This window comes from Musa acuminata, chromosome BXJ1-2 (assembly GCF_036884655.1).
Source record: "Musa acuminata AAA Group cultivar baxijiao chromosome BXJ1-2, Cavendish_Baxijiao_AAA, whole genome shotgun sequence".
In the NCBI taxonomy this organism is placed as follows: domain Eukaryota; kingdom Viridiplantae; phylum Streptophyta; class Magnoliopsida; order Zingiberales; family Musaceae; genus Musa; species Musa acuminata.
In genome coordinates, this window is record NC_088328.1 from 31,265,764 (window position 1) to 31,287,823 (window position 22,060).

General features: G+C 34.7%; 5 protein-coding genes across 6 annotated transcripts; 3 read left to right on the plus strand and 2 right to left on the minus strand.

Moving 5' to 3' along the window:
* Positions 1-3,309: 3,309 nt before the first annotated feature.
* On the minus strand, positions 3,310-3,866 carry LOC135612132 (non-specific lipid-transfer protein A-like). Its single transcript, XM_065107984.1, has 2 exons — positions 3,553-3,866; positions 3,310-3,319 (listed from the first exon to the last, which is right to left on the minus strand). Exons 1-2 carry the CDS (start codon positions 3,864-3,866, stop codon positions 3,310-3,312), a joined length of 324 nt encoding a protein of 107 aa, XP_064964056.1.
* A 976-nt stretch (positions 3,867-4,842) lies between these two features.
* On the plus strand, positions 4,843-5,402 carry LOC103976490 (uncharacterized). Its single transcript, XM_009391709.3, has one exon. The coding sequence runs from the start codon at positions 4,853-4,855 to the stop codon at positions 5,264-5,266; it is 414 nt and encodes a 137-aa protein (XP_009389984.1). The 5' UTR covers positions 4,843-4,852; the 3' UTR covers positions 5,267-5,402.
* A 792-nt stretch (positions 5,403-6,194) lies between these two features.
* Positions 6,195-9,367, plus strand: LOC135609866 (transcription factor bHLH30-like). Its single transcript, XM_065103607.1, has 2 exons — positions 6,195-6,980; positions 8,660-9,367. Exons 1-2 carry the CDS (start codon positions 6,705-6,707, stop codon positions 9,128-9,130), a joined length of 747 nt encoding a protein of 248 aa, XP_064959679.1. The 5' UTR covers positions 6,195-6,704; the 3' UTR covers positions 9,131-9,367.
* Positions 9,368-14,130: 4,763 nt separating this feature from the next.
* On the minus strand, positions 14,131-19,320 carry LOC135609869 (protein IQ-DOMAIN 10-like). 2 transcript variants are annotated; one of them, XM_065103614.1, is made up of 7 exons: positions 19,151-19,319; positions 18,987-19,046; positions 17,533-17,647; positions 16,520-16,675; positions 15,280-15,507; positions 14,896-15,009; positions 14,131-14,818 (listed from the first exon to the last, which is right to left on the minus strand). In XM_065103614.1, exons 3-7 carry the CDS (start codon positions 17,599-17,601, stop codon positions 14,513-14,515), a joined length of 873 nt encoding a protein of 290 aa, XP_064959686.1. In that variant the 5' UTR covers positions 17,602-17,647; positions 18,987-19,046; positions 19,151-19,319; the 3' UTR covers positions 14,131-14,512. The 2 variants fall into 2 exon arrangements, with proteins under 2 accessions (XP_064959686.1, XP_064959692.1); XM_065103620.1 differs by lacking the exon at positions 16,520-16,675 and having other exon boundaries at positions 19,151-19,320.
* Positions 19,321-20,780: 1,460 nt separating this feature from the next.
* LOC103976494 (uncharacterized) lies at positions 20,781-22,033 on the plus strand. The gene is made up of 2 exons (XM_009391713.3): positions 20,781-21,296; positions 21,507-22,033. The coding sequence occupies exons 1-2, from the start codon at positions 21,070-21,072 to the stop codon at positions 21,937-21,939; spliced, it is 660 nt and encodes a 219-aa protein (XP_009389988.2). The 5' UTR covers positions 20,781-21,069; the 3' UTR covers positions 21,940-22,033.
* The last annotated feature ends 27 nt before the right edge of the window (positions 22,034-22,060 follow it).

Below are 22,060 nucleotides of genomic sequence, written 5' to 3' on the forward strand. Positions count from 1 at the left end.
GGAAAGAAAATGTAGATCTGACTTTCAATTTAGATGATTATTCATGTAGTTTTGATTCATAGAAAACCTATGTTTACTATGGTTGATAAATGAGCCACACTATTAATATGTTAGGGTCTACATTTTGTAATTTAAACCATACATTGATCAAGGCATTTTATAACACATACAAATTCAATTTACATTAAATGATTATATGTTATTGAACAGATCATATCATATTGTTGAATCTATGTTGTACCTCTTTAGGGCTATTGATGAATGAGTATGAGTTCATGAAAAAGTCAAAATTGATGATACAGTTTGATTAGATTATAGCATGTATATAATTATTATTTATTTTGAATGTGAAGTATGAAGTATAGAAATTTTCTAAATGTAAAATTTAAGCTTAACTTCAGTACTATAGATTTATTTATGGTGTGGTCTAATTTACCATCAAGCAGTCTTAGTTTGATAAAATTATTTAATTATGACACATATATAGCTCATTGAGAATTAGGCTTATGTTTGTGTAATCTCAAGTCAAACTCAGTCAATTGTCTGATGGTACAAAAATAAAGTTAGAAATCAATCTCAAACTTAGCTTTATTGGGGCTAAATTCAGGATGAAAATGATGAATAAAAGTGGCTCATGAGAAATCCAAACATCAATCTAACATGTAAGGAAAAGTAAAAACAAAAATTTTGTTGACTATGACCTGTTTGACAGTCTAATTATGTAAAAATATCTTATTATAGAATTACATATATATATATATATATATATATATATATATATATATATATATATATAGTTTTGTAAGAAAGAAGCTTATCTAACAATATCCAAACTCTAAATTAAAAAGATTTAGCACTCACAGAAGGAATGGAAAACAAAAATATTTGTCCAATGTGACCTTTCTTACATACAATTACATAAGATAACTTTTTCTAAGTATATATCCTACTCTGCAAGAAAGAATATTCCTATAACAATTCTAATTTAGAAAACTTACTTAAGAAATCCCTATCTTAATTGATGTACTTCAAACAAACAAATAGAATCCTATAGAATCATCAAATATGGCTGAATAAAATTCTATATAATTTTGGAAACTCACAGAAAAAGAGTAGATCTAATGCTCATTCAAGAATAGGAAAACAAAATTTGTATTCCATATAACCCATATCTTATTTTTCAAGAAAAAAAGTGTATTAGAGTCCTCCTATGTAATAAGATCTTATCTCAATTAATTCAGTCTTGAAAAAGATTTAAGCAAATATAATTCTATGTAATCCTCACGAGTTTGAAGGTGCGTTCATGGGAGATGGTGATACCTTGAAAGATTATTTCTTGAAAATCGATGGAAGTTGCAAAAAAAGAAAAAAATATACATATATATCATAGAATATAGGGAGGATTTAACATAGCAAACATATGATTTGAGAAAATTCTTTGGAGTTTGGCTATAACAGGTTTTTCTTGGCCAATATGTGCATAAATTGATAACAATAGCTATTTTATTATCTATCTTTATTGATGGCTAAGGCAGAATGATATGGGAGGAGAAGTCAGATGAGAAGAAAAGAGGACTTGTTATGAAGATGTTGTACGTAAATCATGGTGATTTGTTTAAGAAGAATTTTCTTGTCAAGATTGGCATCCAAAATGCACTTTTCAGCATGCTTTAATCTGAGAGAAAGCATTGGCTTGGTAAAGATATTTAAAAGTGTTCTCAAGCAATTCGTACTTGAGCATATACATCCACATTGCATCATCAAACTCCATTTGAAGCAGTGTATGTGTGGAAGACAAAAGGTAACTCATTTTGAAGTCTTTGGCTATGTTTCTCATAACAAAACGACAGTAGAGTGCAATACATAAATTAAAGACTCCATGTCTTATGATCGTCTCACTAAGAAGTTACTGATTAGCTGTGATGCAGAAGAAGATGATGAGTAATTGTTGCTCTAATTTAACATGTTGATGAAGACGATAATGATTCCAGCTCTTTCGCAATTAAAACTGAGCAACACTAGGTTCCAACTCTCCCAAGCTCCTCTTCCTCCAAAACCCCTCCATGAAAATGGCGATCATCAAATGAATCTATGAGACATCAAAGTCCTTCGAAGAAGCTACGAAATGATTGCGGTGGCACGATGTTTACAAGGAGAGAAAAACTTGTGGAGCTGAAATGGATCCACAAGAGGTCCTATGGCTCAATTCAGAAATGTAATAATGTTGATTTGGAAGAAACATTTGCTTCCGTAGCAAAGCTTGACAATATTTCGGCTATGTTTAGCTTTAGTTTCTCAACATAATGAAATGCTTATCGATTCGATGTAAAATCAACTCCCTATAAATGGTGTTGTAGAAGAAAAAGTAATTGTGCTACAGCCACAGGGACAAGAACTTGCAGATCAAGGAAAGAAACTATACGAACCTAAGAACCACTCTGTCCAAAAGGATTAAAAGGCATGCATTTCAACAAACACAAGCTACATAGAAATTTGAGTGATCTCACATTATATATATGGCAAGAGCTCATGAGGTACTTTATATCTTCATGTGGATGAACTCATTCATATGCTTGTTGATGAGTTCAGTTTCTTGGATAGGAAGTGGTGCAAAATGATAGGAGAACTTTTGTTTCTCAAGAAAACAATATGTTAATCCAATTCAAATGATGAAGCAAAGACTAATTCTAATCTCAGTCAGCCTGACATTTGGCAAACTACGAATCTCTTTATCCCAACAATCCAATATGCAAGCAAGGTTGATTAGGGAGACGCAAGAAGTTTACTATGACACTTGAAGAAGAAGAAGAAGAAGAAGAAGAAGAAGAAGAAGGAACAAGCTCTTTTGGCAGTTAGTATGCTGAATCTGTAGAGAGTTCAGAGCATATGGATCTGAACTCTTTCAATTGATGATAGGTGTTTTCCATCAAACAAAATTAATAATGTTTGAAGATTGATTATCAATTGAACCAAATCTATTTCAAGATTTCTATGCTTATTATAAAACCAACAAAATTGTTAGTATTACTCTTTCCAAGTTTATTAAGAGTATGTGTCAGAAAGCTTCTGAATTGAGGTGAGAGCCTTCTTTGTTGTTTTAATTGTAGATTGGTGGATGATAGATTAGATCAACATTTGAACATTCTTGTCTCAGTGAATATTTGGTAGAAGTAAAGTAAATTTCCTGTGCAAAACGAAAATAAAGTTCAGCCAAGTTTATTCACTATTATTCGATATATTTCCCAACACAAAGAGACATGCATATAAATATCTCTTCCATCTCTCGGTCTCCTACACGTACTTTCCAAGTCATGCAATCCTGCAAAAACACAACAATAATATATCAATTCAAAGTCAATATAAAACTTTTACCTGTCTGTATATGATGTTTCTCTTAGACAAAATTATGATTTTCTGAAAATATGCAAATTGCTTAATCTTTCTCAAACACGAGACTAAATGTAAATTTACAACAACTACTTGATCATTTGCTTGCATGAAATAACAGTAACCGAGCATGCAACGGAGAGAAACAGAGAAACGGGTTCTTACTTGGAGCAGTCAAAGCTGAGGCTGGTGGGGATGACGTTAGTGGAGACGCCACAAGCCCCCGCAAGGCCGCTGGCCTTTGACGAGTCGACAGAACCTCCGGCATCTTTGAGCTCTTGGACGAGACATGCACAGATCGCCCGGCGGTCCTCCACCGTGGGTGTCAGCTCCTTGATGCTCTTGACGCCGCTGCAACACTGGTCCGAGAGCGACGGGTCTTTCCCGGTCACGTACGGCACGCATTCACCGAACGCCGTCTGCGCTATCCCGCAGTCCGTGTGCGTGTCCGACGACGCCCTCAGCATGGCGGCCGCCATAATCGCTACGAGCAACAAGAGACGAGCCATGAGCGTACAGAAGAAGCACTACACTCGCACAAGGACAAACTGCGACGACTGCAACAAACCACGCAAGCAGGCAATGTATATATGCAGGAAAGAGAGAGGGAGTAGAATGCCGTGATTTGTTGTATGATAGAGGTTAATCAGGCAATTACCGATTTGATGCAATTAAATCAGGACAAAGATTCCAATTGAAGTCTCATCAGATCAGAGATTTTGAATCCGATCGGATTTTGCATGAGCTATCTCGACATAATCACAAGCGTAAGAGAGATTTGATGGATATGTATACCCCAATCAAGCTATACTATTATGTATGATCATCTATTTTGTGATTTGATATATTTGGCAGACACATAATTAATTGATACTAACATCAGAGTCAACGTTGATGTATGCGACTATAGAAACAAATCAAAAGAGAAAGAAAGATAATTTAGAAAGTTTAAATTATCTTATATATGTTTCTTCTTCTTCTTCTTCTTCTTCTTCTTCTTCTTCTTCTTAGCTACACTACTTAGAAACTGTAGATCTCATTTGTTATTACTATCTTTGCAATAATTTGATAGCGTTGAAAAAACCATTTGTTATTATACAGAGTTGTTTTTATCTTAAAATATAATATCATTATTAGTCTATCAGATGATTGTATATTTGTTACATTATAATGTCAAACATCACATTGAAATTATAGCTTTGTGTGTGCGTGTGTGTGTGTATATATATATATATATATATATATATATATATATCCTCGTGGAGTTCGCATTCGCCGGCCTTCGTTTGCATGTCGCGTTGTGCATTTCATATGCGCCGTTTGGGGATCACACGATGCTGGATTCCAATCCTTGCCGATGAGCCCAATGACACTGTCATTCGTCTTCTCTCTCACTTCTCCCTCCTTATATACGCTTGGGGGTTGTATCACCTTCAAAGCAACCTGCATCGACCACCGTGAAGCCATGGCCGAGAAGGAAGGCGGCGTCGTGAAGGAGGGCCACGAGGAGGGCATGAGGCAGGCGCTGTCCCTCCTGGAGGAGTTCGGCCTCCCCATGGGCCTCCTCCCGCTGGCCGACGTCGTCGAGGTGGGCTTCGTGAGTGCCACCGGCTACATGTGGATCGTGCAGAAGAGCAAGGTGGAGCACAACTTCAAGATGGTGAGCAAGCTCGTGAGCTACGACAAGCTGATCCACGGCTACGTGGAGAAGGGCCGTATCAGGAAGCTGAAGGGAGTGAAGGCGAAGGAGCTGCTGCTGTGGCCTCCCGTCCACGAGATCACCATGAACGAGGACCCGGCCACCGGGAAGATCCACTTCAAGAGCCTCGCAGGCGTCACCAAGACCTTCCCTGTCGAGGCCTTCGCCTTGGGCCAGTAGGGGAGGAGGAGCTGTGTTTTGCCCTTCCGTCCATGGAGTGGTTGGGTGGGTGTTACTACTACTAGTTTCTGATCTCTGTTTGGGGGGTCACAAAGGGAATAAGAAAACATGGAGAAGAAGGCTCTCTGTTATTATGTTTCATGTTATCTAATTGTATGTCTATTAAGGGTGATTTCGATTGTCCAACACGTCCATACTTTTCATATTATCACAAGTGACTATCCAATGACATGTAGGACGACAGGTCATTCAACTTAGTGTCAAGCTGGAAGCGACACACCGTCTATTAAATGTCCATTATCATCTTCTCCACGTCAGCATCTCACTAGGGCAATACAATACAATGAATGCCTATGCCACATACCCAATCCTTAATCACGTATCTTAATTAAATACAAGTGTTAAACCTTATCTACAGCCCCAAAGATGGGTGCAAGTTGCAGATTAAAGAAATATTGATATAAAAAGTTGATGCACCAAACCATGAAGTCTATATATACTTAAAGATGAGGCATCAACTTTGCTCATTGTTCTTTAGGGGGGAGATCATAGTGGAGCATATCATTACTTTATGTTATCAAATTGGAGGGAGCGGCGACAACAATTTGGATGCTAAACATGGTTAATGTGGCCCACACAGACTTCAAGTGAAGAACGATTGATCGATCAATGTGTTGCCTGATGGGTGGCTATCGTTGACCAAACCGGTTGACTTGTTCAACCCCCAATAATAATAATAATAATATTATTATTATTATTATTATTATTATTATTATTATTATTATTGGAGTGAGAAAATTTGATATATAGAGTCCATGACATTCTTATAAGTAGAATTTGATTGGAAAGTATTCCATGGTGAAATATAAAGGCGGATCCAATTAGTAGCAGCCCGACATTTAAACTAAAGCACATGACTGCTTCGTTCTCATGCTCCTTAAGATCACGTCGTGCCATTAAACTATAGCAAATACTGCTTTCTCTCCTTTTTCCTCTTGCGGTTTCCGTTTCTCGCCGGCGATAAGAAGGTCTCGCCCTTCCTACGATTCCGAGCTACACAGCTTGAGATCGGACGAGAAAGAAGGAGAAATGATCGATTTCAATAGGAGTCCGAAGATGAAACCCGCCGCCTGTTAGTCTCTGCCTCCAATTCTCCCGTTTTCTCTCGTGATGGAAGCGATCGAGTGGGTTATAAGAAGACGAGTTACTGGATCCATCGTTGGCGAGCAGGTAGAGGGCGAGGTGAGGAAGCTGCGGCGGCTGAGGCTCCCCCTCTGGTCCTGCCCGCCGAACCGCCCTCCCGGTTCTTGAGTTCCAGCAGACAAGGCTTGGATTTTTAAGTCGCCTTCCCTTCTTTCCTCCTCTTCTTCTTGTTCGAGTTCTTGCGTTTGGATCTGTCTTTGTTTCCCGCGTTGTTGCTGCTGTTGTTGTTCCAGCTATGGGTTCTCTTCCAGATGGGGATCCGGGGTTCTTTAGAGGGTTTCCTAATGGTCTGGGGTTCAGTTCTGGATCGGATGGGTCGTCGTCCTCGGTGGTGTTGGATCAGGAAAGGAGCAAGCTTGTGGGGGCGCCTTCGAGGCTCGAGGGCGGAGGGGCTCTGGACGCCAAAACGGCGATGGCGATGAAGAGCCACTGCGAGACCGAGAGGCGGCGGAGGGAGAGGATAAATGGCCACCTTGCCGTGCTGAGGAGCATGGTCCCCTGCGCCGACAAGGTTGGTGGTCGCTTTCTCTTTGTTCTTCTTTGTTTGCTTCGGTGCCTGCTTGCCTTGTGCTGTGGAGGTTCTGTCAACACCACTTCACAACTTGATTTAAAACCTTGATTTGTTCTTCTGTTTATTGGAACCCTGTGAACTTCACCAGTCTTTGACATGGTTGAGGTTATTGGCATCTCTATGATTTGGAGGAGAAATTTTAATTTTCTTTTAACTGTCCCTTTCAATTTGCCTATGTTGTATATAAATCTCTCCTGCCTCTAAAAATTGTGTTGTAGTTATAGGTGTGCCTCTTTGCTTCATTGGCATAGGTTAGATTCTTGGTTTTGTTTAGTCTGATATGGTTGGGTGTTTGAGAAAATTCGAACAGTAGGAAGTGAAAGTCAAATAGAGAGAAACTACTCTGGAGCTATTCACTGAACTTATCAGTTTCAAAGAGTATATATGTAAAGCACCTATTCTGAGATTCTATGAAGAAGAAAAAGCCGATCTTATGTTATTTCTCAAATCACCAGTGTTTACTAAGGATCAACCTAGCCAACATACGCAAGCCTAACACTCATTGTTCTAATTTTTCCTTGCTTTCATGAAACTTTGTTGTTGACATTATCGTGTCGCACGACAAGGCCCAATCAACAAGGAGGCATTCCCCAAGTAAATCCTTGGTTTTCGAATATTAGGATGAGCGAGTTAATGTTCACCTTTTTCGGTTTTTGATAGGTTTGGGTCTTACTCTACTCCATTCAACCACTATTTTGAGTGTGTACTATTTCTTGAGGTTCATGTGTTGTTTAATTAATTCACACTCCCAGTGAGTTTTGAGAATTAGTATTTAGTAGTAGAAGATGTGGACAGTTGATGTCAAGATCATTGATCGTAAAGATTTTTTGTCGTGAGACATGCATTTTCTTGATGGATGGGACTCCTCTTTATTGTATTTTTATTTTGTCCTTTGTTTATGGTCCTAGATAGCATCTACTCTTATCAAGAGCTACAATCTTTATTCCCTGTTGCTTTCACTCATGCCCTTTGTTCTAATTCTTCAAACTGTAATATTCTTTTCTTGTTGCATGGTTTGTTGAATTTCCATCATGAATTTAAAATTGGAGTTCGGTTTTGTATTTTGTTGTTCATGATCCTAGCTACCTTTATCTAAAGTCGTAGTTTTTTTGCTTTCCTGGGTTTTGCTTATGCTCTATGTCCTATTTTGTTTCTTCAATTGAGTCCTCTGTTGACTGTGATCCAGAAAATGGTAAGGGCGTTCCTTAGTCATCTACCTTTCCAAGATTAATCAGATAGTTTTTAACATCTGATATATGGAAGATGTTTACTTTATATATGATGAGGATTATAGAACTTAATATTTTATATTTTTTTCTAGAATACTTATCTATCTATCATGACTTTTACATCTAATTTTTTGAAGACCTATTTCAATATTGTCATTGGATACCTAATCCATCAACAGCTTAAGATTCTATGTCATCTTGCACTTTAAGAACCGACTATTCTCTTGACAAAGCATGTCTATGAGTGCAAAATCTTTTCATTGAAGAAACCAGTGGAATTATTAATATATCGATAAATTGTTGCTTTTTTTATTGATCAATAAATTGGTTAGTAATATTGGCTACATTTTAAGACATATTTTATTAAAAGGTAGTGGTTACTTCTTGCAGTTGGACAAAGCTGCCTTGTTGGCCGAAGTCATTGGTCATGTAAAGAAACTCAAGAGGAATGCTGTAGAAATCAGCAAAGGCTACACCATTCCATCTGATACCGATGAGGTGAGGGTTGAAGTTCAAGGAGATGCAATGAGCACCGGCGGTTTTATGGTCAAAGCGTGTCTATGTTGTGAGGACCGGCCATGGATCCTTGCAGATCTAAGACAAACACTTCACAGCTTGCATCTTCAAACTATTAGAGCCGAGATTTCAACTTTAGGTGGTCGAATCAAAAACGTGTTTGTGATGAGATCTGCAAAAAACTCCAGAAACATCGACAGGCATCATTTTGTGGCTTCTGTTCACCAGGCTCTGAAGTCCATACTCGAGAGAATCAATTCACAAGTGGACTTTCTGCCGAGGGCCACATTTGCTAACAAAAGGCAAAAAATCTCACTGTTGGAGTCATCGAGCTCCGCTTCATGACTATTACATCGAGGAGTTGAAGCATATAGTTGCACTGCTTGCACCTGATAGGATGTGATGCTTCGTTTACATGGACTGTTTAATCTACCGTAGCTGAAGTATGTCAATAGTGCTGCTTTGAACTAGAAATTGGTGTTTGATGTATGTTATATTGGGTTTCCTCACATGTAAATCTGCAATGTATGTGAACTTGATGGACTAAATTTATATAACTGGTCTTGTAATTTTCATGTGTTATTTATTTGCTGGGGCTCTTTTGGAAGGGAGATTTACGATTAAAATCAGCAAAAACGATAAGAATAGAAACATATAGAGGCACGTAAAGCTACCTTCATTAATGGATAGATGTTGTTACGCTTATTTTTAATATCTTTTTGGAAGCAAACGTTGTTTAGGCTTTCGAATTGTGTGTCTTCAATCCCCATACATTATAGTCGACAGATTTAGTTTCAAATAGTGTTGCATTTTGTCTCTCTTTTTTTAATCCTTTTCTTTCTCTTCTTCTTCTTCTTCTTCTTTTCTCTCTCTCTCTCTCTCTCTCTCTCTCTCTCTCTCTCTATATATATATATATATATATATAAAGAAACGAAAAAGACAGACCGCCGCCACCTCTGCTTCCTGTGCGCCTCGAGTTGTTACCATTGCCTTTAAGCTTCCGCGATTCTGAAGGCGGCGGCGGCGACGGCGACAAAAGCAGGTGTCGTTGTTTCCTCCGCAATAGCCTTAGTTGGACTCCGACGCCATTATTGATACCATCAAATGCTTCTTCCCGATGGTTGCTACTGCTGCCACCGCTGGTTCACAATTGGCTTCTAGAATTACCCACCGGACCGTCTGCTAACACTGCCATAATCGCTTTCTGTAGTAAATTTTTTATGTATGATAATTAAATTTTAATTATGATTTTTATATATTTATATAATTATTCACATGTACATATTTTAAAATTATAAAATAATATTTATTTTTTATATAAAGATATAAATTATGTTTTATCATGATTATAGTTATCATATGAATTTTTTATGATGATTAATAATAATAATTTTATTATTTTATTATTATTAAATTATTTTTATATAAATTAGACTTAAAAATTTTAATCAATATTATTTATAATTTATATTCCTATGTTTTATTTGTCTAGTAGTTGCCAAAGTACTATAAGATGATATGTTTATGAGATGTAAATTATGATAAATATTTTACTATTTATAAAATATATTTAAATTATATTTTATATTATTGTTTTGATCTTGTAGTTTCTGATGTAGCTTGGATTAATAAATTTATAAAATTATATTGAAAAATTAGTCTTAAATAATATTAAAAAAATAATATTCATACATAATTAAGAGATTTAGATATTCTCAAATAAAAATATACTTTGAATAATTATGTGATGATGTAGGATGATACTACATATCCTTTTAGTTTATGGTTGTATATATAATAATAGCAACTCTATTCCATAATGATGATATCAATCTTTCATAATGATAAAATATTATGTGAATACTAGATATATCAATATTTTATCCAAAAATAAAATAGAAGCGATATCAATAGTTTAATATTTACTAAAAAACTTAAAATATTAATAGTATATTATTTTGTTACAATGATATTTACTTCATTGTATTCTTATAAATGTTATTATATTTTTTAGATTAAATTATTATAAATGGCTTGAGTATTAAGAGTTAGATGTTAAATTTATTTGTTGAAAGGATCACAAACTTTAATAATTATTAAATAACTTTGAAAAGGGTCTAAAAGGCTCAATTTTAATAATTACTAATAATATTTAGATTTTATTATAAAATATAATTAATACAATGAGAAATTAAATAATTGAATTAAAGTTATTGGTAAATCAATAATTGATACCTTAAATGGAAAAACTGACTATAACTGAACGTTACAAAAATGGAAATTCTATGATATATTATCGTTATGACTAACAAAAATATAAAACTTAAAAATATTGGGTATAAATTTAGATGAGTTCTTCAAGCATAATTTATTTTTAATTCTCTTCCTTCTTTATTTGGCTCATTATAAATAAGTAAAATTTAAATGAATTGACTAGTATATATGTTTAAAATAATTAAGATTAAACTAGAAAAGATTCCTAATATTTTGAGTACCACGGGATGAGAGGGTAATAATAAAAAGTTGAAACATAATTTATCAAATAAATCAACTTAGTTTATAAATACTATATAAACTCATAAAAAAATATTCACATTAAAATGCTATTTCTTTAGTAAAAAAATATTATATGAAGAGGACTATAAGATTTGGTCCGAAAAGAAAAGATATAAGTTAAATTAATCATTATGGAATTCCCTTTCTAATACTTGATGAATTAATTCTAGCATTCTAGCTTAGGTTACCAATAATAATATACAAAAAATATTTTAAATCAAAAACTAAAAGGGCATGAAAGAATCATCATTATAGGGAATTATCTTAAAGTGAAAATGATAATAGTAGATACTTATCGCCTACACGATTCATATGATAGATATTGTGGATACATGATATATTCTAACAATTCTATAAATTTAGTTAATTTATCTAAAATTATTATAATATTAATTTTTTGGAAATACTAAATTCAGTATATTTGTAATTCAATTGGTTATGAACTTGTATACGATGAATCTTGGGTTTACAACTACCCTATAATCAAATATTATAATGAAATATAGATTTATGGACTCCTTCATATTATATATATTTATATATGTGAGTCACTTCATGTTCTCTGTTTTGGTGAAAAGAAACATGTTATTATTTTATGGATAACATATTGACATGTGAGCATTTATATCTAATTCATATAAGGTCTTAGGTTATTGATATCTTTAAGTGTATATAAATGAAGTCAAGAAATAATTAGATAGAAATGTTAAAATTATCAAATCTAACAATGATGATAAATTTTATGATAAATATGGTAAGCTCAATTATAATTCTAATTTTTTGCAAGATTCCTAGAAAAATATGATATATAGTATGTTTTACCAGATGTGTCATAGCAAAATGAGATTACTGAAAGACGAAATCGTACTTTTAGAAATATGATTAGGAGTATGATAAATTTTTTTCATATACTCGAACCAATATGAGGTTATATAACTTGAGTTATAGACTCGGTAAGAAACCCAACCTAAATCAGTTCTATATCTTGAACATTGTTTCCAAGAAATTAGTTCTATCAACTTGAGTTATAGACTTATAAGAAACCCAACCTAAGATAATTATATATTTAGGATTGTCCTAGAGAGAGTTAAAAGCCTTCGATTTACATGGAAAGAAATTAAATTTAAAGATTATTTTTTAATATTTTATTATTTATCCAGAAAAACTCAAAAGAGTATAAATTTTAATATCCTAATCTTAATACGAGGATAGTTGAATCTAGGAAGATAATATTTATAGAAAATAATAAATCAATGGGAGCAAAAATCTCAAAATTTAATCTTGATATTAAGTAGATATAAGTTAGTACTTATTTATTATTTATATTCGAGAAATTATTATTCCTTAAATCATTAAAAAAATTGATGAGAGTGAATAATAAAATAATATTGATAAACTCTCATATGATATTGATATTGATATAGTTGCTAATAATCTTATAAAATAACCATAACCGATAGTTTGAAAAGATCTCAAAAGAAAAAATAACTTATTATTTCTGATGATTAATTAGTATATCTACAAGAAATAAATTATAATATATGAATCAAATAGAGCCCTCATTATTTTCATAAGTTATGAAAAGTGTTAATTCCAAAAAATGATACAATACAATAAAGATGAAATTACTAGTCAAATTGCTTAATAATTAGAAAAGAGTCTAGGCTTTACTAAACATAACTCAAAATGAAATATTAAATGACGTAAAGTCAAACTTATAACCGAAAATTTTACTCATAAAAAAGTATTAATTATAACAAGGTATTTTTTCTAGTTTATCTAACAGACTTGTTAAAAATTGTCATGATATTAATGTTTACTATGATTTTGAGTTACATTATATAGATGTGAAAAAAAAATTTGAATGAAAATCTATATAAAAAAATTATATAAATTAACCTAAATGATTCATAGAGAAAAGAAAAAATATAAATTTTAATATACAAATTTAGAAACTTCATTTATGATCATAAATAAGCTTTTAAATAATAGTATATAAAGGTTAATGATATTATTTTTTTAGATTTAAGAAAAATACTATATGTTGATAATATTTTACGTATCAATAGTAATATTAGTTTGTTATATGAAACTGGGTCTGCCGTACCGAGTCGTACCGCCCGGTACGGGCGGTACGATTGGTCCGACAGGTTGTCGGTATGCGGACCGACTGTTACCGATCCAAGTGTACTGTAGCACTATAGCAGTGCTACAGTACTCGGTACACCTGGGTGTACCGCTCGGTATACCGTACCGTATTGGTACCGAGCCCAGGTCGAAATACCGGTATGATACGGTATTGCGAACCTTGATATGAAAATAAAAAAATTTCTCATCAAAAATTTTAAGATGATTAATATGATTGAAACAACTTATCTACATAAAGATATTTAAAGATATATCTCAATAATGATTAAAATTATCTTTGAAAGAAATTATTAATTGAGTCTGAGAAAGATCTAATATGTAATTTTGTTCAATAAATGACAAAGATATAAAATTTAATTAAAATTAATTTTTTAAAAAAATTAAATAAATAATAAATAAATAAATAAATCCCCTTTATTATATATTCAAACATATGTCAGACCAAATATCAGTCTTTCAATTAAAATATTAAAGTTATCTAAATATAAAATAAAATTACTCCAAATAATATCTTTTTCGAAACCATTACTGCATTAGGATAAAAATAACTTTAGGGATGTAAAGTGGAGGCTCCAACTTCAATTAGGACTTGCCATGTCGACACTGCCATTGCCATCACTGCACTGCATGAGACAACCACTACAAAACTCTGTAAGACCTGCTACAGATGATTACAATCACCACACCAATGTTCTTCGTTTGACAATGGACAGGACCACGCAATCCTTAGGACTCATCTCAATCACTCAGGCTACCATGGTACATGGAAAGGACAAAGGAAGAAGACCCACCCAGCTTGCAGCCAACCTTGAGGCTGCTTCACTTGAAGACACATACATATCACTCATCCAGTAATCTACACTTTAAAGGGCAAATCACCTCTTATTCTTCACATCAAATGGTAAAACCCCACGAAGATTTCAACTCACACACAATCTTCTCTCTATATCCACACACACTGCTGCATGCATACATTAGGCAGCGCCTACCAAAGCCAGTAAAGATCTCTCTCTCTCTCTTGTTTATGTAGTTTTCGTTCTTGAATGACCAGAATTTGCTGCCTTTGTGTTAGACTCTTGGTTTGTTGTTTCTTCATCTGATTGCTTAGATGGTTTCTTTGCGAATTCCTTCCCGTCAATGCTTGCATGTTTAACTGAACTAGGTAGTTTTGCACCCTTACCAACTCTGTTAACTACCTTCGTGAGAGTGGAAGGTCTGGTCTCCCATGGCTGAGCTGCAATCCATTTGTCCACCCAACTCCACTCCCAATTACCTTTAGCGAGCTCAAAGACAAATGGCCCTTGGTTCATCCCGGAGTTTGCCCTCCACTACATGTGCAAAACAATTGCATTAGTCTTAAGTTTCTACTCACAGCTTTCTTTGGCAAGTTCTTCCAATGACAGACCTGATGAGAGAACGCATATGCCATGGCTCGTTCTCTCTTGACTGCAGCTTCTTCTCTTTGCTGTATCCTGGCAATTATTTCCTCCTTTGTCTCGCTGCCTCCGTTCCAGTCTACCTGGTAGGAACTCGAGGTAAGGTTCATGCTTCTGAGTATAAGTGAATACTATGCTTGTTGCTAATTTGCCACAATGTAAATGAATCCCTGACGTGGTCATACTTTTGTCCGATGTAATGCATAGCTCCAAAGTTTCTTGTTGCTTCAATCATGCTCAGTTTACACAAGGCTAAGATATAACATTAAGATGATTGGAATTCGACTGTTTAGCCATTATCAATTATGCATCTCTTAAAGAAAAAAACACGTTTGGACATGCATCTCTCTTACCTCCAAATCATGAAGCTTAGCCTCGAGTTTTAACTGATTGTCATGTTTCTTCTGCCTAATGCGACCTTCTGCTACCATATTAGCACGTCGAGCTCTGATTTCTGCCTGTATTTTGCTCCAGGCATGAACATGGATCAAAGTGTTTGTTGTCTGCTTCTTTACAGAATTATGATAAGTGAATGCTTGCAATTTTTGAGTTCTTCTCAAGCTACCGAGAGTTTTCCTTGCCTACAAAATGAAGTACCACTATTTAGCCACATCAACAGCATTCAAGCAGATGCGTAGAAAAGCTAATCTAGCAGGAGCTGTAACAGAGAGATCATTGATTATAATTTCCATTGCAACTCCATGAAAGAATCACTTGTTTTAGAAAAGGAGATTAAACATGATTATAAGCATCACAAATAATTTTCATCAGCAAGTTGTTTTGGTTAGATCCTGGAGTGAATGAAAGATTATTACAAAGAAAACAAATGATGCTATCCAAATAATGTTTAACAACAGATCAACAGGGTTGCTTTTGAAGACTTGGTAGGATGAATATAAACTGCAAGCCAAGGTATAATGCTTCGGTCAGACTGATATGTATCATCCAGTTACCAGTCCAACTGTGACCAGCACATAGAAGAATTAATTTCTCCAAATCCATGTTTCATACCAGAAATGACACCCAATATTGTAAGCCGACTTATCTATGCGCTGGTATCCTCCCATCTTGTTTCCTTCTTGTTTAGTCAATTCCCCCTTTCCTCTTCTTTCTTATCTCTCCTTTGTGGCAAAGTAACCTTATCATATGAAAAGCCTGGTATTGCAGTAGATTTGACGATTGAACAGTCTGCTTGAGAAGGTAATCTTATCAGACAATGTGCTTGGTGTCTCACCAGACCAGGCATACTAGTCCACACCAGCTGGTACAACCGGTAATTCTGTTACTGATTTCATTTCTTAGTACTAAAACGAATTTAACATAATAAACAAGAAAGTATCGATCTAATGTGATAGCATGCCCATCGCTATGAGCACCATGATAATTGGTAGTGTACACATTTGTAACCACACTGGTTGTGATGGAGGAATGATTTCATTGATAATCTACTGAAATAACTAAATGTGCAAAGGTACCCTGAAAAAAACAAATTGACTTTCAAGACTCAGTTTAAGATGTTCAGCGAGACAAGTGTGAAATTTGTTTTTCCAGGAAGCGTGAAATGGACAATTGCATAAGTGTAAACAATCATACCTTGAAGCCTCGAAAAGCAGTTTGAATTCGAATAGCAGCTATAATCTCAATAGTCATGCCACAATCTTGAGAATTTCCATTTAAAGCACCATTTAATAATTTATTAGGATCATTATGAGATCGACTCTTCAACTTAAGTGGTTGGTCAGCAGAATCCTGTTAATACCATTGAGCTCATGAATGATGAAAAAAGACAATGTGGAGAAGGAATGAATACCTGATTTAGATGTTCCTATTGCAGATAAATATGAAGCAGTTCAGGCATCAGAAGTTAACAGATATTGAATGACGGAAATTATATCTATAATGCATGCAAAATAAATAACAGTAAAATAATTTGGATTTACCGAATGGTAAAGAAATTAGTGAACTTGGCTACAGAAAAGTTATTACTATAAAGTCGAAGCAATAGCTAGTTAACAACTTTAGCTTTACTGCTTCCTGTTGATTCAATGCTCAATTTACTCATTCTTCATTATCAATTCAATTGCTACAAAGATCTTATAACCTTATCTACAAAAGTGAAGATGGTGATGCTGTTTCAGTTGCTAACTTAGAACACCTTCTAGTAATCTATCTGCAGCAATTAAAAGGCTTCGATGAGATCCATTTTCTTGGAACTGGTACATGTACTATTAAACCCCTGGTTGTTTCAGGGATTAGCCATAAATCTACATTGATACAACAGCGAAATTGAGATATATATTTCAAGGAGAAGAATCAGTAGGTTAGAGTTTCATGTTTCAAGTTCATTGGTGCTATTGACATTTCAAGAACTCCCATTGTATATCAAGGCAAAGAAAAATACAATGGTCATATGTTGATATTATGTATGAAATGCTCATTAAGATCCATATGTTCACCCAAAATATGCCCTACAACCTGATAATTTAATGCCCACAGTATGCGTTTTAGGCTCATTCTTTTTCTGCATAGACAAAAGGTCATTTCACCGGGCCCGCAGATGAGACGAGACTTATGGAACAAGAGTAAAAGAGAAGATAGCCAATCACCTGCTTTGGCCTTTCTTTGTTCTTCTTCTTCCGACTAATTATCGTCCTTAACCAATCTCCAGTACCCATCCTCTTGAAGGCAGCTAAACTTTGTCTAACGCGTCGAATGCAAAACCTGCGAGAAATTTTTTTTAATGTTAATATGATCTCCCTGAAAAAATAATATAAACCTCATCATGTGAAAAGATTAGAAGACCATCTCGAGTGAGATAAAATAAAGGCAGAGCAAATTGGTAAAACATGCAGAATTCAATGTGCCAGGCATTTGGAAAAGTAAATCAAGGCATGAAAATATGAAGAAATATGATTTTTGTATAATAGATTACAACAAGGCATGTCAATAAAAGTTGTGCATGATTTGATAACTACTTACCACTATGGCTAAAAGGGAAGCATGCAAAAGATGCATAAGTAAAACTGTAATTCATTAGGGTATGTCTATGAACCAAATTTTCAGATGTAAGAAAAGAATAATGTCACTTCATTATGAGAAAAGCATAATTGGTAAGTAATCAAGTGCTTGCAAGATGAAAAGCATTAGACCACAGGGACGAGATTTCCAGGGACACAAATAAAATAACCTTAATTGTTCATATACCAAACCATTTTGTTTTTCCTTTGCAGGAATATTGAATTTCATGCAGATTAATTGTCCACAATTTCTCAAACTATATGAGCTGATTATATTAGAAATACTCCCAAATATCCTAACAAGTGCACCTAACATCGAAGTTGTCCCAAGCAACCTTCCTTTCCCTTTCGTAGTTAAAAGAATGTAAGATTTATTTCAGTACAAAGTTTTTTTATAACAGCTTATCTCACTAGTTCTTTTTTCACTGTGTCAAACATGTAAATCAAAATATGATTCCAGAAAAGATAGCTTAGAAAAAAGAGCAAAACCAAAACTCTCTAAAGTAGCTCTCCACAGTAAACCCTCTCAAAGACTAAAAAAAGCATCTCAGAAGAATTCACTACTCAATTTATGATTCAAAACCAGACAAAGCTGCAGCAGAACTTCGACAGATGAACCAATACATTCCAGTTTCTTCATGTGATTTCGGATAAGTATTATAAAACTCCAAATTAATTTCTAACAAAATACTTTATGAGCATCAGTCGAATAAAAATTCATTACAGATTGGAAGCAACAAGATCACAAGAGGCCTCAGCTGCGGAAAATTCCATGTCCAAATATACAGATGACGATTGAATTAAAATATAAAAAAAATGGTTTACTGATCAATTTATGAAACCAGATTTTGTATAAATCTTCAACAAACCAACATTAATACGACAAAAGAAATATGGCATCCGATAAACACAAGGACAGCTTCGATAAACACAAGGACAAGCTGTAGCAAAGTAAATTGCAATAGACAAATTATGAAGATTGCCTGGATAATTCAAGGAACAGATTGCACATAAGAACAATATTGACCAATTTAGATAACCACCTTAATATTCGCCAAAATCACCGATAAAGCAACCTTCTTCGGACTCGTCAGATCAAGTCCCTGAACAAAAGATGAACTCAATCGTCAAGGTGATCCCAACAACTCCGATCAGAACTGCTCTGTGAAGAAATAGAAAGATCAAAGAGAAGGAACAGCGGCAGTACCTGAGGAGCAGCAATGGAGAGGGGAAAGAAGGAAAGATCAGAGATGACAGGGAGCTTTCACAAGAGGAGGAGTCACTGTGGCAGCAGACAGAAGTCACCGAGAAGAAGCAATGCTGATAAGCCGTAGCAAGCAAAGGAGGGCAGGTGGGTGGGTGGGTGGGGTAGAGGCAGAAAGCCACCGCCATGGCCCAGACCTGCATCAGATCACCTCCGTCTCGAAGATTTGTATTGGTCTTGCAGTGCCCCATTCTCTTACCTCTCTCACTGGCTCAGGAGGATCCAACGATAACATCATTTACTTCAGCCGCCGACATCAGCCACAATTAATTATTATTATTATTATTATTATTATTATTATTATTATTATTATTATTATTATTATTATTATTATTATTATTATTATTATTATTATTATTATTATATAAACTATAAGTTAGTCATTTATATTGTGATGATTTCTTTAAAAAATATTCATATTTTAGATATTTCTTAATCGACACTATCATTTTATTTTTTTAAATAGTACTCCTAATTTAAAATACTTAAATTATTTTTAAATTTTTTTACTTATTATAATGCTTTGATCATTACAATAAAAAATTTATAAGACCTTCTCGAAAATACTATAAATGATCTAAATGAAGTCATAGAGAATATTTCATGCAATAAATTTTTTTAAAATATTTTCTATTCAACATATGCTAACATGGTGATTAATAATTAAATATTTTTTATTTCAAACTTATGGTTGAAATGTGGATCTTATTTCTAGAAAGCTTTACATTCAAGCAAATGCTATCATGATATCAACTTTCATGTTGTGATTAAGATATAGTATCAAGAATGTAAATAGTCAACACCACTCAAACTTACTTAAAACCCAAGCAACAAAAAAATAAAGATCACAAGTCATAATGATTGATTCAATTATGGTGTTGAGCTTTTTTTTTTTAAATAAAAAACTTATTATACGTACATAACATTTACACATAAATTTAAATATACGATCTATCATTCAGGTAATAATACATTAATCAATTCAGATGTCTCGACGCATATAGATGTTAGGATATTTTATCGTTATTTAAATTTTTAACAAATAATCTTATCAGTTAAGTTAAAAAAAATTAAACTATTTTTTTTATATATTTTTAGTATTATCTTATTTTTTTCTAATTACAACAACTATAGACTTCCTTAGTTAATGATTGTATCATCTTAAATAATTTTTTATCATTATATCATTCATCCAAGTATACCTAATCATTTATATTTTTTAAAAAATTATTTTCGTAATTATATATTTATGAAATTAAATTAATAAATTACACAGAAGCAAAAAAGATGACCACTGAAATGACTTGTAGCGTCACAAAATAAACGGTGGACTAATTGTTGAAAAATCTATAAAATATATCTAATAAAATTTTTACTTTCACAAAAAAAAAACATGTAAAATTTATAAATTGAAATGAATAAATCTGATATTTCAGTTTTCTATGAGAATATATATATATATATATATATATATATATATATATATATATATATATATATATATATATATATATATATATATATATATATATATATATATATATATATATATCTCTCTCTCTTTGAATACTTCTTTTTCCCACCCTCGCCGGAGCTCTCTCTATTGGGTGGATGGCTTTCCACCACTATCCTGATAAGATGAAGCAATCAGCAACGTGGAAGCATACTACCCACCCACGTCTCCACCACGGCAATCTCACCGTCTTCCCAACCCATCCCTTCGGTAACGTGGACGCATACAGTCCGCGCGTACACAAGTCTTCTCTCTCCTCCTTCCCCAAGCCAATGATAATAACCCCTTCTGAGCTCCCACCGTAGCTCGTACCTTCGCCTCTATAACGCCACCTCCGACGAGCGTACTGATGGCCTCGCCGACCCACTTCATCCTCCCGGTTCTCCTCCTCGCCGCTCATCTTCTAGGGTCCCGAGCCGTTCCTCCGACGTGCGAGCGCATCGAGTGCCCGAGCTACGACGTGGTCGACAAAGGCAACGGTTTCGAGATTCGCCTGTACAACTCCACCCAGTGGATGTCGACCTCTTCCATAGACGACATCTCCTTCGTCAACGCCACCCGGACGGGCTTCCTCCGGTGAGCCTTCGAGTAGCAGTGGCCGTCTTCAAACGTTGGGCATTCGGATTTTTTGTTTCTTTTATGAAAATAAAAATATATTATTATTACTTCACAGGAGTTCTACTGATTCGTATCCAACCACATAAATATTGTGTCCATTAATTATTCTTTAGGATTTATATTTTTTATGTCCTTCCAACTTCATAATGATTTGTATCACTTGAACAGATTATTTGATTACATCCAAGGGAAGAACAAATACGGAGAAAAGATAGAGATGACTGCACCGGTGATCACCCAAGTCGCACCCAGCGACGGTCCCTTCTGTGCCTCCTCCTTCGTCGTCAGCTTCTACGTGCCTAAGAAGAACCAGCCAAATCCACCGCCTGCCGACGGACTCCAGCTTCAGACATGGGGGCTCAAATACGCAGCCGTGAGGCAGTTCGGAGGCTTCATCTCGGATGGCGACAGCGTCGGTGAGGAAGCGGCGGCCTTGTACTCCAGCCTTCAGGGCTCCATTTGGTTCTCTGCGGTCAGCAAAGGACAGACGGCAGATCCCACCTCTGCTTATACTGTTGCGCAGTACAATTCTCCGTTCGAGTTCTCCGGTAGAGTCAATGAGATCTGGATGATGTTTGCGATGGACAGTCACAGAATTTAGATCGAGGCGAGTCATGTTTCAGAACATGTATATGTCGGTGTGTAATGTATTATGATATATCGGTATCGATCGTAAATGCATGCCGACAGAATCATACTGTAGTCTCTTGTAGAGAGTGGGA

Coding starts and splice junctions, on each gene's coding strand:
- LOC135612132 (XM_065107984.1), bottom strand. CDS start 3,866: ATGGCGGCCGCCATGCTGAGGGCGTCGTCGGACACGCACACGGACTGC.
- LOC103976490 (XM_009391709.3), top strand. CDS start 4,853: ATGGCCGAGAAGGAAGGCGGCGTCGTGAAGGAGGGCCACGAGGAGGGC.
- LOC135609866 (XM_065103607.1), top strand. CDS start 6,705: ATGGGTTCTCTTCCAGATGGGGATCCGGGGTTCTTTAGAGGGTTTCCT. Junction 6,981..8,659: donor TGGTCCCCTGCGCCGACAAG/GTTGGTGGTCGC, acceptor TACTTCTTGCAG/TTGGACAAAGCTGCCTTGTT.
- LOC135609869 (XM_065103614.1), bottom strand. CDS start 17,601: ATGGGTACTGGAGATTGGTTAAGGACGATAATTAGTCGGAAGAAGAAG. Junction 16,676..17,532: donor ACAAAGAAAGGCCAAAGCAG/GTGATTGGCTAT, acceptor TGGTATTAACAG/GATTCTGCTGACCAACCACT. Junction 15,508..16,519: donor CTGCTTTTCGAGGCTTCAAG/GTATGATTGTTT, acceptor TTCATTTTGTAG/GCAAGGAAAACTCTCGGTAG.
- LOC103976494 (XM_009391713.3), top strand. CDS start 21,070: ATGGCCTCGCCGACCCACTTCATCCTCCCGGTTCTCCTCCTCGCCGCT. Junction 21,297..21,506: donor ACCCGGACGGGCTTCCTCCG/GTGAGCCTTCGA, acceptor TCACTTGAACAG/ATTATTTGATTACATCCAAG.